Source organism: Oncorhynchus masou, chromosome 15, assembly GCF_036934945.1.
Source record: "Oncorhynchus masou masou isolate Uvic2021 chromosome 15, UVic_Omas_1.1, whole genome shotgun sequence".
NCBI classification, from domain to species: domain Eukaryota; kingdom Metazoa; phylum Chordata; class Actinopteri; order Salmoniformes; family Salmonidae; genus Oncorhynchus; species Oncorhynchus masou.
In genome coordinates, this window is record NC_088226.1 from 2812287 (window position 1) to 2830880 (window position 18594).

An 18594-nucleotide genomic window follows, 5' to 3' on the forward strand; every position below is an offset into this window, starting at 1 on the left:
TAACACGAATACAGTAAATGTAGAAATAGTCATGTAACCAAAATGAAGTATTGTAAATTCTTGGTATTTAAAACCAAAGGCAGTTTTCACTATTACTGTAAATCAGAAACACTGCCCCGATTTAATTATACCTAGTTCACAATCTGTCCTTTATAATTAGACATTTATAGTTCGTTCTTCACATATACAAATAATTTATTTCACTGCTAAATAAAAATATAACATTGTTAAAAAATAAAGTTCATGTTGCATATCATAAATGATAAAAGTGAAATGTCAAGGTTGAGACAGATAGTGGACATGGGAGTGTTTTGAAATCAGGCCCCTGTATAGTGGCTCACAGTTTGTTTTGAATTTATACAGGATTTAAAAAATCTCTGCTGTTTTATACTCATACAGTCTTGGAGTCATGTATGTCAGCAAATAAACCGTGTCCATTAAATTCTATCTCAAAAACAAGTGGTTATTTTGTGTCCACTTGCTCATCTCTCGTCTCCGAACCAACCTCTTATTCAGGAAGAAGGTAGTTTAACTACAGTCCTTACTCTAAGTGCTAAAAGTCTGGTTGGGCTACTGATAAATGTCAATATTTAATATTTATAACATATTTATAGCTGTGGCATCACTTGAATGTTAACTATAAACCAGTCTTCCAGCGATAAATTCCAGAGTGACACAAAAGAAAGTTAAAGGTGCCTTTGTAAATCCTTATCAGCAAGACTTATCAGAATGATACTCAGGAAGGCTGTATACAGTGGAGTCTCCCTGAGTCACCAGAGGTGCTTTTCCATCTGTTCCCACCTCACAGTGTCACGGCAGTCCAAGGTCAATACTAAAGAAGTTGGACCGCTGTCCTGTAGCCATCCTTATGGTACAGTACATCCACCTTGGTGGTTCCTGGGAATTGGTCAGTCTATCAGAGTGAGTATGTATGACACCAGTACCAATAGTAGTGGGCTGAGTACCAGAATCACCACCCACACCACAATAGAAATGATCCCAAACGTTCTTGCCCGTTGGGAGTATTGTTTAGCCTTCTCTGGAGTCGTCTTCCTTGCCTCTCGAGCCTGTCATAGGGATAGAAGAGTACATTATATTTTGATATGACTCATATCTAAGATATAGACTCTAAGTGTAGATGTGTACATTTTGAGAACCAAGATGGTCCCTAAAGGGGCAACACCTTTTATTACATTACAGAATGTTTACAAAAACAGGTTTAAAAAAAAAAAAAAATTGAAATTACCTTGACTGAGTTGACCAAAGCTAAAATGCCAATGCAGGAGAGTCCACAGATGATGCTGCTAATGGCCAGTCTCCTATAGTCCCTGTCCTTGGCACAGGAGGGAACAGTATGGTCACGACCACAGCAGGTGATCACTTGAAGGCAGGTGGTGTCATTTTGGGCATCTGTCGTTTTACCTGTACCTGGGACAGCAGTCAGTGGAATGTCCTCCATTGTTGCTGATTGGGAAGACATTTCTGAGGAGAAAATAGATGCAGCAGAGTTCAGAGGATAGATCAAATGCAGAACAAGGGAATACAATTATTCAAGTCTGATAGTACTGTATTACTTGCAGTTGTGACATTGTCATAAAGGATATAAGATATGGGTTTACTGAAACTAAATTAGTTTGTTTGTAATAGTCTTTCACTGACATGCCAAAAAAAATGGTTTGAGATGCTCATTCTTTGCCAGGGTACTTTCTACAGACAAAACACTGTTATGCCCCATGGGATGAGGTATGCATTGCTATCAATCAAACAGGAGCCTGAAGAACTGGAATGATTACACTGCAGTGTGCAAGTGAATATATGCCCGAGTTAAATCATTAGCCATGGAGAAATGTTATGATTTTATGTCCACTGAGTATACCAAACATTACAAACACCTTCCTTATATTGAGTTGCACCCCAACAAGTTGGCTGGATGTCCTTTGGGTGGTGGACGATTCTTGATACACATGGGAAACTGTCGAGCGTGAAAAACCCAGCAGCGTAGCAGTTCTTGACACAAACCTACTACCATACTCCGTTCAAAGGCACTTCAACATTTTGTCTTGCCAATTCACCCCCTGAATAGCAAACACCCAGTCCATGTCTCAATTGTCTCAAGGCTTCTTTTTTTACCATGTCCTCCCCTTCATTCATCTACACTGATTGAAGTGACATCAATAAAGGATCGCCTGGATTCCCCTGGTCAGTCTATGTCATGGAAAGAACAGGTGTTCTTCATGTTTTACTCAGTGTATATCACATTTAAGGGTGTTAGATGTCATTAGATACCATCAACATTATCTTACTGCTGTAATGTTAACATGAGAAACCTTTTCCTGTCCCAGTTTCAGACTTGACCTGGTGAATTCCAGTAACTTGATATGTATTCTTACGGCAAAGATCATATCAAGAATAGTTACATTGTAATCGTCCCTCCCTTCAGCCTTTGACAACAGAACATTATTGGGGGCTTTTCTTGACCTCTCCTCATCAACTGATCATAAAGGAGAAGTATTTTAGGGAAATGACTTCTCAAAGGGAATTACATACGGAACAACATAACAGTATTTTTGTGGATTAACAAAGCACACAGAATCTGAAATGAAACAATAGTATATGACACACAATAAATATAGCACAGATAATAATTGGCTTACTAGTCCAGGCTTGATCTTGATTGGGAAAGTACAGCTCTGTATGCCTCTGTCTACTCTCCAGTCAAACTGAAATCCTCACTTATGACGGCTGACAGAGCTGTGAAGAAGAAAGCTGATCTTTTCTTTGATTTATTTTCCTTCCTGGATTTAGTTAATGATCACAGCTGCTAGTTGGTTGTGGCTTCAGGATCGTGAAGATTTGAGTTAACATATCCAAATGTTATCCAGATATTTCTTGTTTATAATATTTTCTTGAGCAATCTGGCTGTCTTTCTTTTGCAGTCTCAGTTTTGGTTGTGGTCACCATGAACTTTAGTGGTGTCTGAAAAAGGAGAAGGCTGGGAGTGGATTTTAACTCTTTCTTGTGTGAAACCTCCACGCCCCTTTACTGTTCACACTTTAACCTCCTCTGTCGTCCCACACGTCGCCCTATCTTTATCTATATCTAACTACACTCTACCTCCATACTTGTTGGTTCTCCACATTCTATGATTCTATCAATCACGATGTTATGGAATACAGTGCCTCTTAGCTCCTCTTCTCTCTCTCTCTCTCTCTCTCTCTCTCTCTCTCTCTCTCTCTCTCTCTCTTGCTCTCTCTGTGCAACATTCCTGAAAACTTGCATAGGTGAGTCAAAACATGCCTTGCCTTGAGGGAAAACAAACAGCTTGGTTTCATGTACTCTGTTCTTCTTTATCCTCCTCTGTACATATTAATAGTATTTTTATGACACTGTATTCATGTCTGTCTCCCCCTGTATCCCTCTTTTAAACTCACACCTTTCATGCACGCTTTGTTTCATTCACACACATACGATTCCCAATATGTTTGGTCCATCGTAAGTGAGAATGATTTAGGTAATTGGATAACTATGTGTTGAGACATGCCCACTCTCTCAAGGTCTCTGTTGTCTATATCTAGACAGCAAATTGTTTTGCTGTCTAGTCTAAGTTAACGTGCACACCCTGTTTCAATACTTCTGCCAAACTACTCTCTGTTCTCTGACCCAGAGGTAAGGAATATTTATTTCAGTACTTGGGGACAACCAGACTGCATTCTTCAACAGTGATGTCACTCAAGCAGACACACATAACACTCGCACACATGCATTCTGACGCCACACACTCCCACACTTTCACACACACTGCTGCTACTGTCTATTATCTATCATGTTGCCTAGTCACTTTACACCTATCAATATGTACATACTGTAGCTACCTCAATTACCTCGTGCCCCTGCACTTCGACCCGGTACTGGTACTTCCTGTATACAGCCATGTTATTTTACTCATTATTGTTATTATTTTACTTTTCCATTTCTGTATCTTTAACTCTGCATTGTTTGGAAATTGCCGGTAAGTAAGCCTTTCACTGTTAGTCTACAGTTGTTTTTTACGAAACATGCGACAAATACAATTTGATTGATTTTATTTGACACACACAGACGCCCACGCACAAATACTTACAAACAAGCAAAATACAAATGTCTGTGGAAAATTATCTGTGACTTCTGGATCAAGCTGTCCCAGAGCAATCGCGGGATTGGTCTAAACTGCAGGGACAGTTTCAGTCCTTAGCCAACAGAAAATACAGAATTTGTACAGCTGACATGGATTCTGAAAACACGTAAGTAAAGTACTAATGCATAAAATTCACAACTAAATATATTATTTACAAACATCTGTCTCACCGTGCAGGTGGTGTTTCATTAAATTGAGAAAGAGAAAATGCCAGTGGTGGCAACGGAGAGATATGGCTCCCTCGAGTCATGGAAATATCAGTTGAAGGATGGAGTAATGGAGAGAGAAAGAGAAGGGGGCAACGGTGGGACGACTGGAAAAAACATCATTGGCGTGTTCAAAGTGAGACATTTTTTTTAACATTATAATGAATTTTGATAAAGGCTCACTGAATTTTGTCTCATAACTGCTAAGGGAGTGAACGTTATTTATAATAAGGGTTACATGGAGAAAATCAGACATCTCTGAAATGAAAATGGTTGGACCTCTCTTCAGCAAAATATATTTTTCCTAAACCCTCCCTGAACGCTTGAAACAATAAGTGACCCTCATGTATACCCAAAATAATAATTAAAACAGACCAGGGGCCTAATTTATAAACCTTTCATAAGTACAAAATAATACCCCAAAATGTGCTTGTGCCACTTTTCCCGCAAAAGTTTACTTTAAAAAAATGTTAATTGTGACTGTGAGAATGTTCTCACCTCTCTCCAAACTTTAGACCATGTGTACGCACATCTGCTAGTGATTGAAATAATGTATTGCAAGTAAGCAGTGGCGATTTTAGCATGTAAATCTTGGTGGGGCAAAAACAAAAATGTGGGATGCATGCCAGCAAAGCCACAACACAACACAACACTAAACAGTCCATTAATTGCACTATAAAGGGGACAAATGGTGCCCACAAACTGTTAGGGCCTACATAAAGCTGTCTGAGCGAAACAGGGCCTTGTCTGGCAGCGAAACAGGGCCTTGTCTGGCAGCGAAACAGGGCCTTGTCTGGCAGCGAAACAGGGCCTTGTCTGGCAGCGAAACAGGGCCTTGTCTGGCAGCGAAACAGAGCCTTGTCTGGCAGCGAAACAGTTCATTCAGCCTCATTTACTGCCCTATAAAAAAACATAGGTGATATGGCTGACTTGCTTCAACAAATGTAGTTAATACTGACAATTGAGATACAAACTAACTATGGCATAAGGGGACGACAAGCGGATAAGAGGAAATCTGTCATTTCGATTAAGACATTAATGAGCGAGCGAGAACGGACGTAGTCAATATAACTATTTTTTTCAGCACTTTTGAAATGTACAGCGACAGAATTCAGAACACGGGCCGTTCTTACAGTGAACTCCCTGTACAACAAGTCAGAACCGTAGGATAAATAAAGGAGGTATATAAGCAGACAATGAAAGTTCTTGCAATATTCAATGATTACATTTCTCTAAAACAGGTTATAGGCTACATGTGCACCACCAAGTTAGAACAGTAGGTGAAATTAAGGGATGAAAACAGACCAAATGATTTGGGTGAGGCACATTGAACGATGTTTGGGTCTTTGCGTGTCAAAAAAGATGCACGTCATAACACTATTTGACGCATTAAATAAACTTTTAATTTGACATGTCAAATAACAGCATTCTATTGTATAATGTTGTGCGTGCTGAATTTGCACGTGCAACCGAGACACCACCACTGCTATCAGTAGCACTGTCAAAGCTGTACAAAATAAGTTGGCAAACAAGCACACACCGGCCATGAACGGCATGGGCTACTAACAGCTTACTACACAACATACACTTAGTATTACATTCTTAGTTACAGTATACATATCTTCCTGGCATATTACATCATTTATGCAACAGCATACAATACATTTTTGGACTCACCTTGTGAAGGTGGTGCGGCGGGCCTTTGTGGGCACATTTTGTCAACAAACTTTGTCATCAAAGTCTTCCATTCTCTGGATTTATGGTGGGAACTCTGAAAAAAACACTCCATTGAATAGAGGGCTAATGTTAGTGGTTGCTTTGCAGTGCTTGCAGTTAGCCACTGAATCCTTCTAAACAACTCATTGGTGAATTTGCTATTTCCAACTTGTTGTGTAATCTTTATGTCCAATGGACGATGAGCACCGATACGTTTTATCTATAATTTATCTTCATATGACAAGGATTTAAAAGCATTTGCCAGTAGATTGTCAACTTTTTTTTTTGTTTGCTCAAAACTGAACCCCACCTGCCCTGAATGACGGGTCGCCACCGCAAGTATGTATTTTGTGCAAATGGGGGATATGATGAAAAGCTTCATAAAAAAAACTAAAAACAGGAAAACATATGAACAAGAATTCAACCATTTACCATTAGTGAGAAGAATGAAAATCTACGTGTTTTATATTTAGAATCTAAAATAATTAGACATAGAAATCTTATAATTAGACATAGAAATCTTATAATTAGACATAGGAATCTTTTTCCCCTTTTTAGGGAATATATTTGCAGTATATATTCCTCACTTTTTCTGGCTGTGATGGGTTCACATTCTCAAAGGAGCCATACAACAAATTACCATCCACATCTCTCATTTAATTGGACCAAGTGGCCTTGTATATAGATAGGCTGTATGTGTTTCAAGTTTTGCAAAATCATAGACAGCGTGGATTATAATTTATTTATTTAATTGTATTTATTTCACCTTTATTTAACCAGGTAGGCTAGTTGAGAATAAGTTCTCATTTACAACTGCGACCTGACCAAGATAATGCATAGCAGTGTGAACAGACAACAACACAGAGTTACGCATGGAGTAAACAATAAACAAGTCAATAACACAGTAGAAAAAAAGAGAAAAAAAGACGAGTCTATATGCATTGTGTGCAAAAGGCAGGAGGTAGGCGAATAATTACAATTTAGCAGAGTGATACTTGACTGGAGTGATACTTGATCAGATGGTCATGTGCAGGTAGAGATACTGGTGTGCAAAAGAGCAGAAAGGTAAATAAATAAAACAGTATGGGGATGAGGTAGGTAAATTGGGTGGGCTATTTACCGATGGACTATGTACAGCTGCAGTGATCAGTTAGCTGCTCAGATAGCAGATGTTTAAAGTTGGTGAGGGAGATAAAAGTCTCCAACTTCAACGATTTTTGCAATTCGTTCCAGTCACAGGCAGCAGAGAATTGGAAGGAAAGGCGGCAAAATGAGGTGATGGCTTTAGGGATGATCAGTGAGATACACCTGCTGGAGCGCGTGCTACGGGTGGGTGTTGCCATCGTGACCAGGGAACTGAGATAAGGCGGAGCTTTACCTAGCATGGACTTGTAGATGACCTGGAACCAGTGGGTCTGGCGACGAATATGTAGCGAGGGCCAGCCGACTAGAGCATACAGGTCGCAGTGGTGGGTGGTATAAGGTGCTTTAGTAACAAAACGGATGGCACTGTGATAAACTGCATCCAGTTTGCTGAGTAGAGTATTGGAAGCTATTTTGTAGATGACATCGCCAAAGTCGAGGATCGGTAGGATAGTCAGTTTTACTAGGGTAAGTTTGGCGGCGTGAGTGAAGGAGGCTTTTTTTGCGAAATAGAAAGCCAACTCTAGATTTGATTTTAGATTGGAGATGTTTGATATGAGTCTGGAAGGAGAGTTTACAGTCTAGCCAGACACCTAGGTACTTAGATGTCCACATATTCTAGGTCGGAACCATCCAGGGTGGTGATGCTAGTCGGGCGTGCGGGTGCAGGCAGCGAACGGTTGAAAAGCATGCATTTGGTTTTACTAGCGTTTAATAGCAGTTGGAGGCCACGAAAGGAGTGTTGTATGGCATTGAAGCTCGTTTGGTAGACTGCCCTACTATGTTTCAGAATTTACGGGTTCTGAATCATATTTAGGTTGGGGGAAAAGTCCATGTAAAACATTGTTGAATTATAATGTTCTGCTGACAGGTCCACGAAAATGTGCCATTGTTTTCTCGTTCAGAAACTGACAGTTATTTTCCAGTTACAGCATAAATTACTGCTTAATACATTAAATAGGGCAGTAGTTTAGGTAAAATATTTCACAGTATGTATAGGCTACAGTATTGCTGTGCGATAGAAATGCGACATCATTGCCTATTTAATCTCAGAGCCTATACCAAGGCACGGCATATAAACCGTGGCCTAATGCCAATAGTTCCAAATTATACAGCAAATAAAGGGTGTTATTGTCACCATAAAAGGTGAATGTAGGGTGTTATTGTCACCATAAATGGTGAATTGAGGGTGTTATTGTCACCATAACAGGTGAATGGAGGGTGTTTTTGTCACCATAAAAGGTGAATGGAGGGTGTTTTTGTCACCATAAAAGGTGAATGGAGGGTGTTTTCCAGGCTGAGTTGTAAAGCTTGTTCACACCAGTGGAGGCTGGTGGAAAGAGCTATAGTAGGACGAGCTCATTGTAATAGCTGGAATGTAATTGATGCAACGGAGTCGAACGTGGTTTCCATGTGTTTGATATGTTCCATTTATTCCATTCCAGCCACTATAATGAGTCTGTTCTCCTATAGCTCCTTCTCATATTCACCCTCTCCTTCTTAACCCGAATCACCTTTGTTTTCTGAAGAAGCCTTTGACTCTCCTGAACTGCCACCGTAGGCCTACAGAGCACAGCCATTGGTTAGGCATTGGTCAGCAAGAACAGAGCAGGCTGGGGCTCAGGGTTGGAATATCCATTGCAGTGTGTAAGGCAGTGTGTAAGGCTTCTCCGAGTTGGGCATCTCCGGTGCAGGCCCACGCTTGGATTGCGTTCTACCTGACAGGTCGCTCCTACCAGGTGGCGTGGCGAGAATCTGTCTCCTCGCCACGCGCTCTCACCACTGGTGTCCCCCAGGGCTCTGTTCTAGGCCCTCTCCTATTCTCGCTATACACCAAGTCACTTGGCTCTGTCATAACCTCACATGGTCTCTCCTATCATTGCTATGCAGACGACACACAATTAATCTTCTCCTTTCCCCCTTCTGATGACCAGGTGGTGAATCGCATCTCTGCATGTCTGGCAGACATATCAGTGTGGATGACGGATCACCACCTCAAGCTGAACCTCGGCAAGACGGAGCTGCTCTTCCTCCCGGGGAAGGACTGCCCGTTCCATGATCTCGCCATCACGGTTGACAACTCCATTGTGTCCTCCTCCCAGAGCGCTAAGAACCTTGGCGTGATCCTGGACAACACCCTGTCGTTCTCAACTAACATCAAGGCGGTGGCCCGTTCCTGTAGGTTCATGCTCTACAACATCCGCATTTTGAGTACGACCCTGCCTCACACAGGAAGCGGCGCAGGTCCTAATCCAGGCACTTGTCATCTCCCGTCTGGATTACTGCAACTCGCTGTTGGCTGGGCTCCCTGCCTGTGCCATTAAACCCCTACAACTCATCCAGAACGCCGCAGCCCGTCTGGTGTTCAACCTTCCCAAGTTCTCTCACGTCACCCCGCTCCTCCGCTCTCTCCACTGGCTTCCAGTTGAAGCTCGCATCCGCTACAAGACCATGGTGCTTGCCTACGGAGCTGTGAGGGGAACGGCACCGCAGTACCTCCAGGCTCTGATCAGGCCCTACACCCAAACAAGGGCACTGCGTTCATCCACCTCTGGCCTGCTCGCCTCCCTACCACTGAGGAAGTACAGTTCCCGCTCAGCCCAGTCAAAACTGTTCGCTGCTCTGGCCCCCAATGGTGGAACAAACTCCCTCACGACGCCAGGACAGCGGAGTCAATCACCACCTTCCGGAGACACCTGAAACCCCACCTCTTCAAGGAATACCTAGGATAGGATAAAGCAATCCTTCTCACCCCCCCTTAAATGATTTAGATGCACTATTGTAAAGTGGCTGTTCCACTGATGTTAGAAGGTGAATTCACCAATTTGTAAGTCGCTCTGGATAAGAGCATCTGCTAAATGACTTAAATGTAAATGTTAAATGCTTCCTAGTTTTATTTACTCCATCCCAACAGCTATCTTAGAAATATAACTTTGCTCTGTGCTTCTCCTAGCATGCACATATAGGCTATGGATCATTTGATTGAGACCACACTAAATAGCCTATAAGCACACTTTGCATGCCCAGTGGAGAATCAGAGATGAGTGGAGGCATTGGGCACACATCGATATATAGCCTAGTTGTAACGGATCTCGTCCTCCTCTTCTGAGGAGGAGTAGCGAGAAGGATCGGAGGACCAAAACGCAGCATGGTAGGTGTTCATGATGTAATATTTCATGAATCAAAACTGAACACTGAAATACAAAAACAATAAAGTGAACGAACGAAAACCGAAACAGTCCTGTCTGGCGACATACACAAAGACAGAAAATAAACACCCACGAAACCCAGGTGGAAAAAGGCTACCAAAGTATGATTCTCAATCAGAGGCAGGTGTCGTTGGTTGTCTCTGATTGAGAATCATACTTAGGTAGCCTTATTCCACCTGGGTTTCGTGGGTGTTTATTTTCCATGTTTGTGCCACACGGGACTGTTTCGTTTGTTTCACGTTGTTTGTTTTGTATTTTGTAGTGTTCAGTTTTTCTTATTAAATTATGGACACTTACCACGCTGCAAATTGGTCCGATCTATCTTACTCCTCATCAGAGGAGGACGACGAACATTACAGAAACACCCACCAACCTAGGACCAAGCAGCGTGGTATCGAGCATCAGCGATCTCCGGACTCCTGGACATGGGAGGAGATACTTGACGGCAAGGGACCCTGGGCACAGGCTGGGGAATATCGCCGCCCCAAGGCAGAGTTGGAGGAAGCGAAAGCTGAGCGGCGGCGATATGAGGAGGCAGCGCGACAGGCACGAGAGGCAGCCCCCCAAAAATGTTTGTGGGGGGGGCACACGGGGAGTGGGGCAGAGTCAGGTTGGAGACCTGAGCCCACTCCTCGTGCTTATTGGAAGAAGCGCAGTACTAGTCAGGCACCATATTATGTTGTCAAACGCACAGTGTCGCCAGTACGCGGTCATAGCCCGGTGGGCTATAGGCCAGCCCCCCGCAAGTGCCATGCGAGAGTAGGCATCCAGCCAGGGCATGTTGTGCCAGCCCAGCGTGTTTGGTCTTCAGTACCCCGTTTCGGTCCAGGGTATCCTGCGCTGGCGCTGCATGCTGTGTCTCCAGGGCGCTGGGAGGGTGCAGTGCGTTCTATGCCCGCGCCGGGCGAATGTGGGTATTGAGCCGAAGGGAGAGGTGCAAGCGGTATGCACCAGAGCTCCAGTGCTTACCCACAGCCCGGTTCAACCTGTGCCTGCACTCGGGAGGGTCCGGGCTAAAGTGGGCATCCAGCCTGAAGGAGTGGTGCCAAGGCTGCGCACCAGAGCTCCAGATCTCCCCCACAGCCCGGTCCATCCGGTGCCTCCTCCACGCACCAGGCCTCCTGTAAGTCTCCCCAGCCTGGTGGGCCCTGTGGCAGCCCCACGCACCAGGCTGTCTCTCTGTCTCCTCCCTACAGGTGCTCCTGCCTGTCTGGCGCTGCCAGAGTCGTCCTTCACTCCGGCGCTGCCGGAATCTCCCGTCCGTCCGGCGCTGCCGGAGTCGTCCTTCACTCCGGGGCTGCCGGAATCTCCCGTCCTTCCGGTGCTGCCGGAATCTCCCGTCCATTCGAGACCCGTGGCGAGGGTCCCCAGTCCGAGGTCGGCGGCAAGGGTCGCTGCTCATAAGAGGCCACGGGGGCGGTTGAGGAGGCGGACAAAAACTATGGTGAGGTGGGTCCACGTCCCGCGCCAGAGCCGCTACAGCGGACAAGTGCCTACCCAAACCCTCCACTATAGGTTCAGGTTTTGCGGCCGGAGTCCACACCTTTGGGGGGCGGGGGCAGTCTGTTTGTTTTTCTATGTTGGTTTTTGCGTTCGACCTAGTATGGTTCTCAATCAGAGGCAGGTGTCGTTAGTTGTCTCTGACTGAGAATCATACTTAGGTAGCCTTATTCCACCTGGGTTTCGTGGGCGTTTATTTTCCATGTTTGTGTTTGTGCCACACGGGACTGTTTCGTTTGTTTCACGTTGTTTGTTTTGTATTTTGTAGTGTTCATATTTTTTCTTATTAAATTATGGACACTTACCACGCTGCAAATTGGTCCGATCTATCTTACTCCACATCAGAGGAGGACGACGAACATTACACTAGTAAGCAACTAATTCTAAAACACTGAGAAATATAGAAATGTATGCAATTACAAATTAAATTACCCTCCCCTGGACTATATTTAAAAAATACTAAACCCTCCCCTTGACTGAAATTGAAAAAGCATGACCCTCCCTCATTATCCTCCAGGTACCCATACTGTACATTTCAACCCCCCCCCACTCTTTCTTTCTCACTCTCTCTCATATCTCTCTCTCTCTCTGTCTCTCTCTGTCTCTCTCTGTCTCTCTCTGTGTCTCTGTCTCTCTCTCTGTCTCTGTCTCTCTCTGTCTCTCTCTCTCTCTCCTGCTAGAGTGTTTTCTTGCCTCAGGGGTATACAGAGTGTGTCAGTGGCGATTACCTGCAGTATCAATTTTGGGATACTCTTCAGGTAGGTCTGTGTGAGAAAGAGAGATGATGTTGTTTTGTGGATATGTGTGCCGTTATTTTGAAATGTAACATTTATTATGTACATTTTAACACTGTTGCACTCTCTCGCTCTTTCTCTCTGACACACACACACACACACACACACACACACACACACACACACACACACACACACACACACACACACACACACACACACACACACACACACACACACACACACACACACACACACACACACACACACACACACACACACACACACACACACACACACACACACACACACACAGGCCTTCTCCAGTTCTCTTTCTGGTACTCTTGGTACCCAGGCCTCTTTAAGGGGTGTTGGTGTTGGAAACCAAGAGGCAACAGTTGCTGCTGCAACAATTACCTGGTTATTACGAGGTTAGTGTTAATGACTGTGATAAGACTATTGTCTTCTTTCCTGTTAAGGGGTTTTATTTTTAAAAAATCTACATTTTAGATGGCACAGGCATGCTTGGAAGAATCCTATTTGCCTGGCTTAAAGGGTGAGTTTTGATTTGTTTTGTAATCTACTATTAGTCGTTTTCAATATTATTTTTCAAATGTTGTCTTTCTCTGTGTTTTAGGAATAAACTAGACTCTGATACCAAACAATGGAGGTAGGGATGTCAAGCATCACCAAAGTGAGTGTTCATTGTGTGTTATGGAATTATTGGGTATGTCAATGCTTGTGCTGTTTTCCTTCGGCTTGTTGCTGATGTTCTCAATGATATTGCCATGGTCATGGAAATACTGGCTTCTAACTTCCCAACATGCTTCACTCTAACTATGCTCTGCTGGAATATTCAAGGTAAATCTGAATACCATATTCTCACAAGCATTGATTTTGCAGATAGCAACCAGCTATTTTGAAGGTTTTACTTGCAATGTTCCAAATATGTGGTTGTTTTACCTACTTTGGTTGAATGCAATGATTGTAATTCACCCTGAATAAGAGCGTCTGCTAAATGTTAATGTACACTGTTCGATCTCTCTCTGTGTTTGTCAGTCCATTGTCGGGGTTGCAGGGGGGGCCACCAGAGCTGCTTTGACTCTTCACCAAGCTCGCAGAGACAACATGGCGGACATCTCTGCCAAAGATGGCAGCCAGGTGCTCCATAAATATTTCTCTACTTGATGATACAGTAACTAACCCATGGCTTTTACTGTCCTGTCTGCTTTAAGATGAGGATCTTATTGTAATTCATGTGTTCTTTACAGGAGACTTTAGTGAATCTGGCTGGCCTGCTGGTCAGTCTGATCCTTATTCCTCTTGTCACTGACAGTCCACTGTGAGTCCTCTATTGCACTGCTTACACTGCCACTGTATGAGATAGGACATGACAGCTCTATATAGCCAACCTATTGGTTTTTTGATGGAGATTGATGTTTTCCATCCCTTCTCAGATCCTCGGGCTGATGTTCGTCCTCTTCTTCCTATTCACCATCCTCCACCTTTTTTCAAATTAAAAAGCAGTGCATTCGGTTGTCATGGAGACACTCAACGAAGCTCGGCTTGCTATTGTGCTCCACCAATACCTGAGAGATGGACGGGTCCTCGGTCCAGTAGAGGCCAATCATAAAGAGCCTGTATTCTTGGGTATGGCTGACATTCAGTGAATAATAAACAATGAAATGGCTTGTTGATCATTATGGCTATCAACTATCAATGGCTTGAACATACTTTTCTGCTGTTTATTTTTATTTAGAGTTCAGGAGGACCATGCCAATCAAACTGGGAGTGAGGCTAGGGGAACTTGTTTATACGTAAGTTGGTCTGGCTGGACTGCTGGTCAGTCTGATCCTTATTCCTTTTGTCACTGACAATCCACTGTGAGTCCTCTATTGCACTACTTACACTGCCACTGTATGAGATAGGTCATGACAGCTCTATGTATTATGTACATTTTGGTGTGAAAGTGAAGTGTGCTCAGATTTGGATGTTCGTGCTCAATGATATAATTTCTTTAATTTTGTAGGTCAGAAGACCTTAATTTGGCCATGAAAAACAACCACAAGCCCTTCCTTATCGGAGTCAAATGTGGTGTGTATAACATCTTTCAGTAATCCCCCATCAACTGCTGTACTCAGTTGTGATGTGGGTTGTTTCTAGATGGGTGTACATTACATCATGTCATTTTAATAGATGGTGTATGTCATCTGAGTGTTCTTGAATGTGCTATTTCTCTCCCTTAGGCTCTGTGTGTGTTTGTTTGGGACCTAATGCATCTGTATGTGATGAGATCAGGGCTGTGTACCAAGCAGTGTGCCTCTGCACTGTGTTACACCCTGTCTCACCACTAGAGGGGGCTCTCAAACAACTCTCAATGTCACACAGCAACAGCGAGCCTTTCATGATCATCTTTATATGACAGTTTAAACCAATGTCTTTGTCAATGCTGTGTTATAACTCTGTTATCCCTTTTTCCTCTGTTATCCTTTCCCTCAAGATCATTGGGAGCTGGTGCATGAGAGTCATAAACTTATGGACCAAATCTTTCAGCCATTCCTCAAAGGTAAGCTCAGTGTAACAAGGTGTGCTCAGTCAGTAGCTGTTTACTCCCACCGTGTATGTTGGGATGTTGTAAGTGGCGTCCGTTCAGCTAAACCTAGGGTATGCCCCTCTCCCAAGGAATTGTTTGGAAGTTGAAGCTCATTTACTGCATTTCTAGACAGTTTAAAATGCTATTTGGAGAACAGCAAAAACCAATAAAAATGATCCCAGCCATTAATTATCACCTCAATATTGGGTTTAAAGGTCTGTGGAATGGTGTGTAAAATGTCAACCACTACTCAACTTCCAAAATTGACTCATTTACTTGTGAAACAGCACATACAGTGAACATGAAATAGATGCATAATACAGGCTAACAAGTCACAACAAGGTCGATTTTCAAATGCCGATATCAATGTTATTATTTTTTTATCCCAGGCCCCGTCCCCGCAGGAAGGCTTTTGACTTTTGGTAGACCGTCATTGTAAATAAGAATTTGTTCTTAAGACTTGCCTAGTTAAATAAAGGTTAAATACATGTGAGTATCAGGTGCATAAAACAACTGACCGTGAATGTAAACTATGCCAGATAAATCATAAACATGTATTGAAATAAAAAGCATAGGACTACAAAAAATGACTTACTTAGGCCTACAACTGACAAGGACGCATGACCCGACCAAAGAATGTCCAAAATCACGAAATGGAAAATCTACACATGCCTTTATAAAAAGGGAGCTAAGACCCCTTTAAATGTCACCTTATCAAACCATAGAGATAGATAGAAGTTTAATCTTTTATATGTGCCATCGTAGCGTATATGAGCAGCGTCATTGAGGCAATCTCCATTTTGAAATAGTCAATTTTCTTCACTATTGGCCGAACACGGTCACCAGGAGGGCTCAGGCAATGAAGTTGGAAGTCCCATCCAGTTGACTACATTAAAATGGTGCTGCCCATGCTAAAATGGTCTTTTGGCCACTAGAGGCCTTTATCATTCTCTGTGTGAAACCTATATACAGTATTTCCAGTAGTTATATTTTCTCTTATTGCGCTGCGTAATGTGTGCGCCAAGCTCATTTTATAATCTCTGAAATATTCACCAGGGAAGGAAAACATTCAATGAATATTGAGACATTTTTATCAACAAGATGCCTCAGATTATTTAAACATTCTATTAACCAATGATGTGGCACTGAAAATATTGATGTAAACGTCCCTTTTTCAGGACCCTGTCTTTCAAAGATCATTCGTAAAAATCCTAATAACTTCACAGATCTTCATTGTAAAGGGTTTAAACACGGTTTCCCATGCTTGTTCAATGAGCCATAAACAATTAACTAACATGGAAGGGTCGTTAAGACACTAACAGCTTACAGACGGTAGGCAATTAAGGTCACAGTTATGAAAACTTAGGACACTAAAGAGGCCTTTCTACGGACTCTGAAAAACATCAAAAGAAAGATGCCCAGGTTCCCCGCTCATCTGCGTGAATGTGCCTTAGGCATGCTGCAAGGAGGCATGAGGACTGTAGATGTGGCCAGGGCAATAAATTGCAATGTCAGTACTGTGAGACGCCTAAGACAACGCTACAGGGAGACAGGACGGACAGCTGATCGTCCTCGCAGTTGCAGACCACATGTAACAACACCTGCACAGGACCGGTACATCCGAACATCACACCTGTAGGACAGGTACAGGATGGCAACAACTGCCCGAGTTACACCAGGAACGCACAATCCCTCCATCAGGGCTCAGACTGTCCACAATAGGCTGAGAGAGGCTGGACTGAAGGCTTGTAGGCATGTTGTAAGGCAGGTCCTCACCAGACCTCACCGGCAACAACGTCGCCTATGTGAACAAACCCACCGTCGCTGGACCAGACAGGACTGGCTAAAAGTGTTCATCACTGACGAGTCACGGTTTTGTCTCACCAGGGGTCACATGTCAGGATGCACCGGACTGGGGACACGCACTTCAGGGAGAGTGTGAGGAGTAGGCACAGGACGTACCTGACTGGGAAGGTGCACTTGAGGGAGAGTGCGAGGAGCAGGCACAGGACGTACCGGACTAGGGAAACGCACTTCAGGGAGAGTGTGAGGAGGAGACACATGATGTACCGGACTGGAGAGGTGAACTTGAGGCCAGAAGCGTGGAACCGGCACAGTTTGCACCAGACTGCTAACCGGATCCTCTGGTCGAATGTTGAGCAGAACACACTTGCACAACATCTCTCTCATCTCACTCTCTCCCAACTTCGCCCTTGCCTCCCTGACAGTCTTTGGCTCTTCCCTCTGCTCAGTCGCCAGCTCCATGTGCCTCCCCCAAAAAACTTGGTTGTTCTTGGGCTTTCTGTAGCCACGAACCCTGTCGTCATCGCTGTCCTCCATTATGTCCTTCTGATGTCCAGAAATCCTTCACCTGGTGAACACGCTGATTGGTCCTGGTTTGATGGGATATTCTGTCACGGTAGTCGAAATAAATATCGGACCAAGGCGCAGCAGATGTTGAGTTCCACATAATTGAATGATAAAGTGAAACTTAACAAAGACAAAAAACAAATAAACAATAAACTAACAACGAACTGTGACTACAGAGGTGCTATGTGCACTCAAAACAATATCCCATAAAACACAGGTGGAAAAAATGCGTCTTAAATATGATCCCCAACGAGAGACAGCAATCACCAGTTGCCTCTAATTGGGAACCATATCAAGCACACTAACCTAGAAATATGAAAACTAGAATACAACATAGACATACATATACTAAATCACCCCCCTAGTCACGCCCTGACCTGCTATACCATAGAGAAACATTGGTTCTCTATAGAGAAACAATGGTTCTCTATGGTCAGGGCGTGACAGTCACGTATCAATGCCCTTTTATGGACATCCTGTCCGGATGTTCTCACGCTATAGAGTGAGTGCTTACCTAATATGATAGTGCAGCTCTTCCTTTGAAGTCAAGCAAAAATGTAATGTTGATTGATGTGTACTGACTTTGTTGAACTGTTGAATGTGTTTGAACATTTGAAACAGTTGGGAATGGTGTGATTGATACAAGTAAAGGACATATGGGTTACATTTTCCAACAAGACGATTCAACAGTGAAGATTTTGACAGCTGCCTCAGCACACTTTTTCAGCCAGAAACTGGGAGTTTTTCACCTTTGTTGCGCATGAGAGAATGGCTTTAAGATAAGACTTGCTCTATGTCAGATCGAACAGGCCCTGAGTGGAACATCCCTGCTTGGGTAAGCATTGGAAAAGGTAGTCTGTGGTCGAGATGATTTGAAAGCCATAAGAATCTCTTCAGTGACCAGACTCCAAAGTGACAATTTTAGGTTGTGCCGAATTCAATAGCTCAA

At 43.5% G+C, this 18594-nt stretch overlaps 1 protein-coding gene and 1 long non-coding RNA gene across 2 annotated transcripts; one reads left to right on the forward strand and one right to left on the reverse strand.

Annotated features, from left to right (window-relative positions):
* Nucleotides 1-474: 474 nt before the first annotated feature.
* LOC135555326 (uncharacterized) lies at nt 475-3170 on the reverse strand. The gene is made up of 3 exons (XR_010457859.1): nt 2655-3170; nt 1247-1482; nt 475-1067 (listed from the first exon to the last, which is right to left on the reverse strand). It is a non-coding gene; the product is annotated as an uncharacterized LOC135555326 (long non-coding RNA).
* Nucleotides 3171-3880: 710 nt separating this feature from the next.
* Nucleotides 3881-18178, forward strand: LOC135555329 (RUS family member 1-like). The gene is made up of 11 exons (XM_064987669.1): nt 3881-4516; nt 11645-12706; nt 12999-13113; nt 13320-13376; nt 13742-13843; nt 13954-14024; nt 14140-14332; nt 14442-14499; nt 14712-14776; nt 15183-15248; nt 17163-18178. Exons 7-11 carry the CDS (start codon nt 14224-14226, stop codon nt 17222-17224), a joined length of 360 nt encoding a protein of 119 aa, XP_064843741.1. The 5' UTR covers nt 3881-4516; nt 11645-12706; nt 12999-13113; nt 13320-13376; nt 13742-13843; nt 13954-14024; nt 14140-14223; the 3' UTR covers nt 17225-18178.
* The last annotated feature ends 416 nt before the right edge of the window (nt 18179-18594 follow it).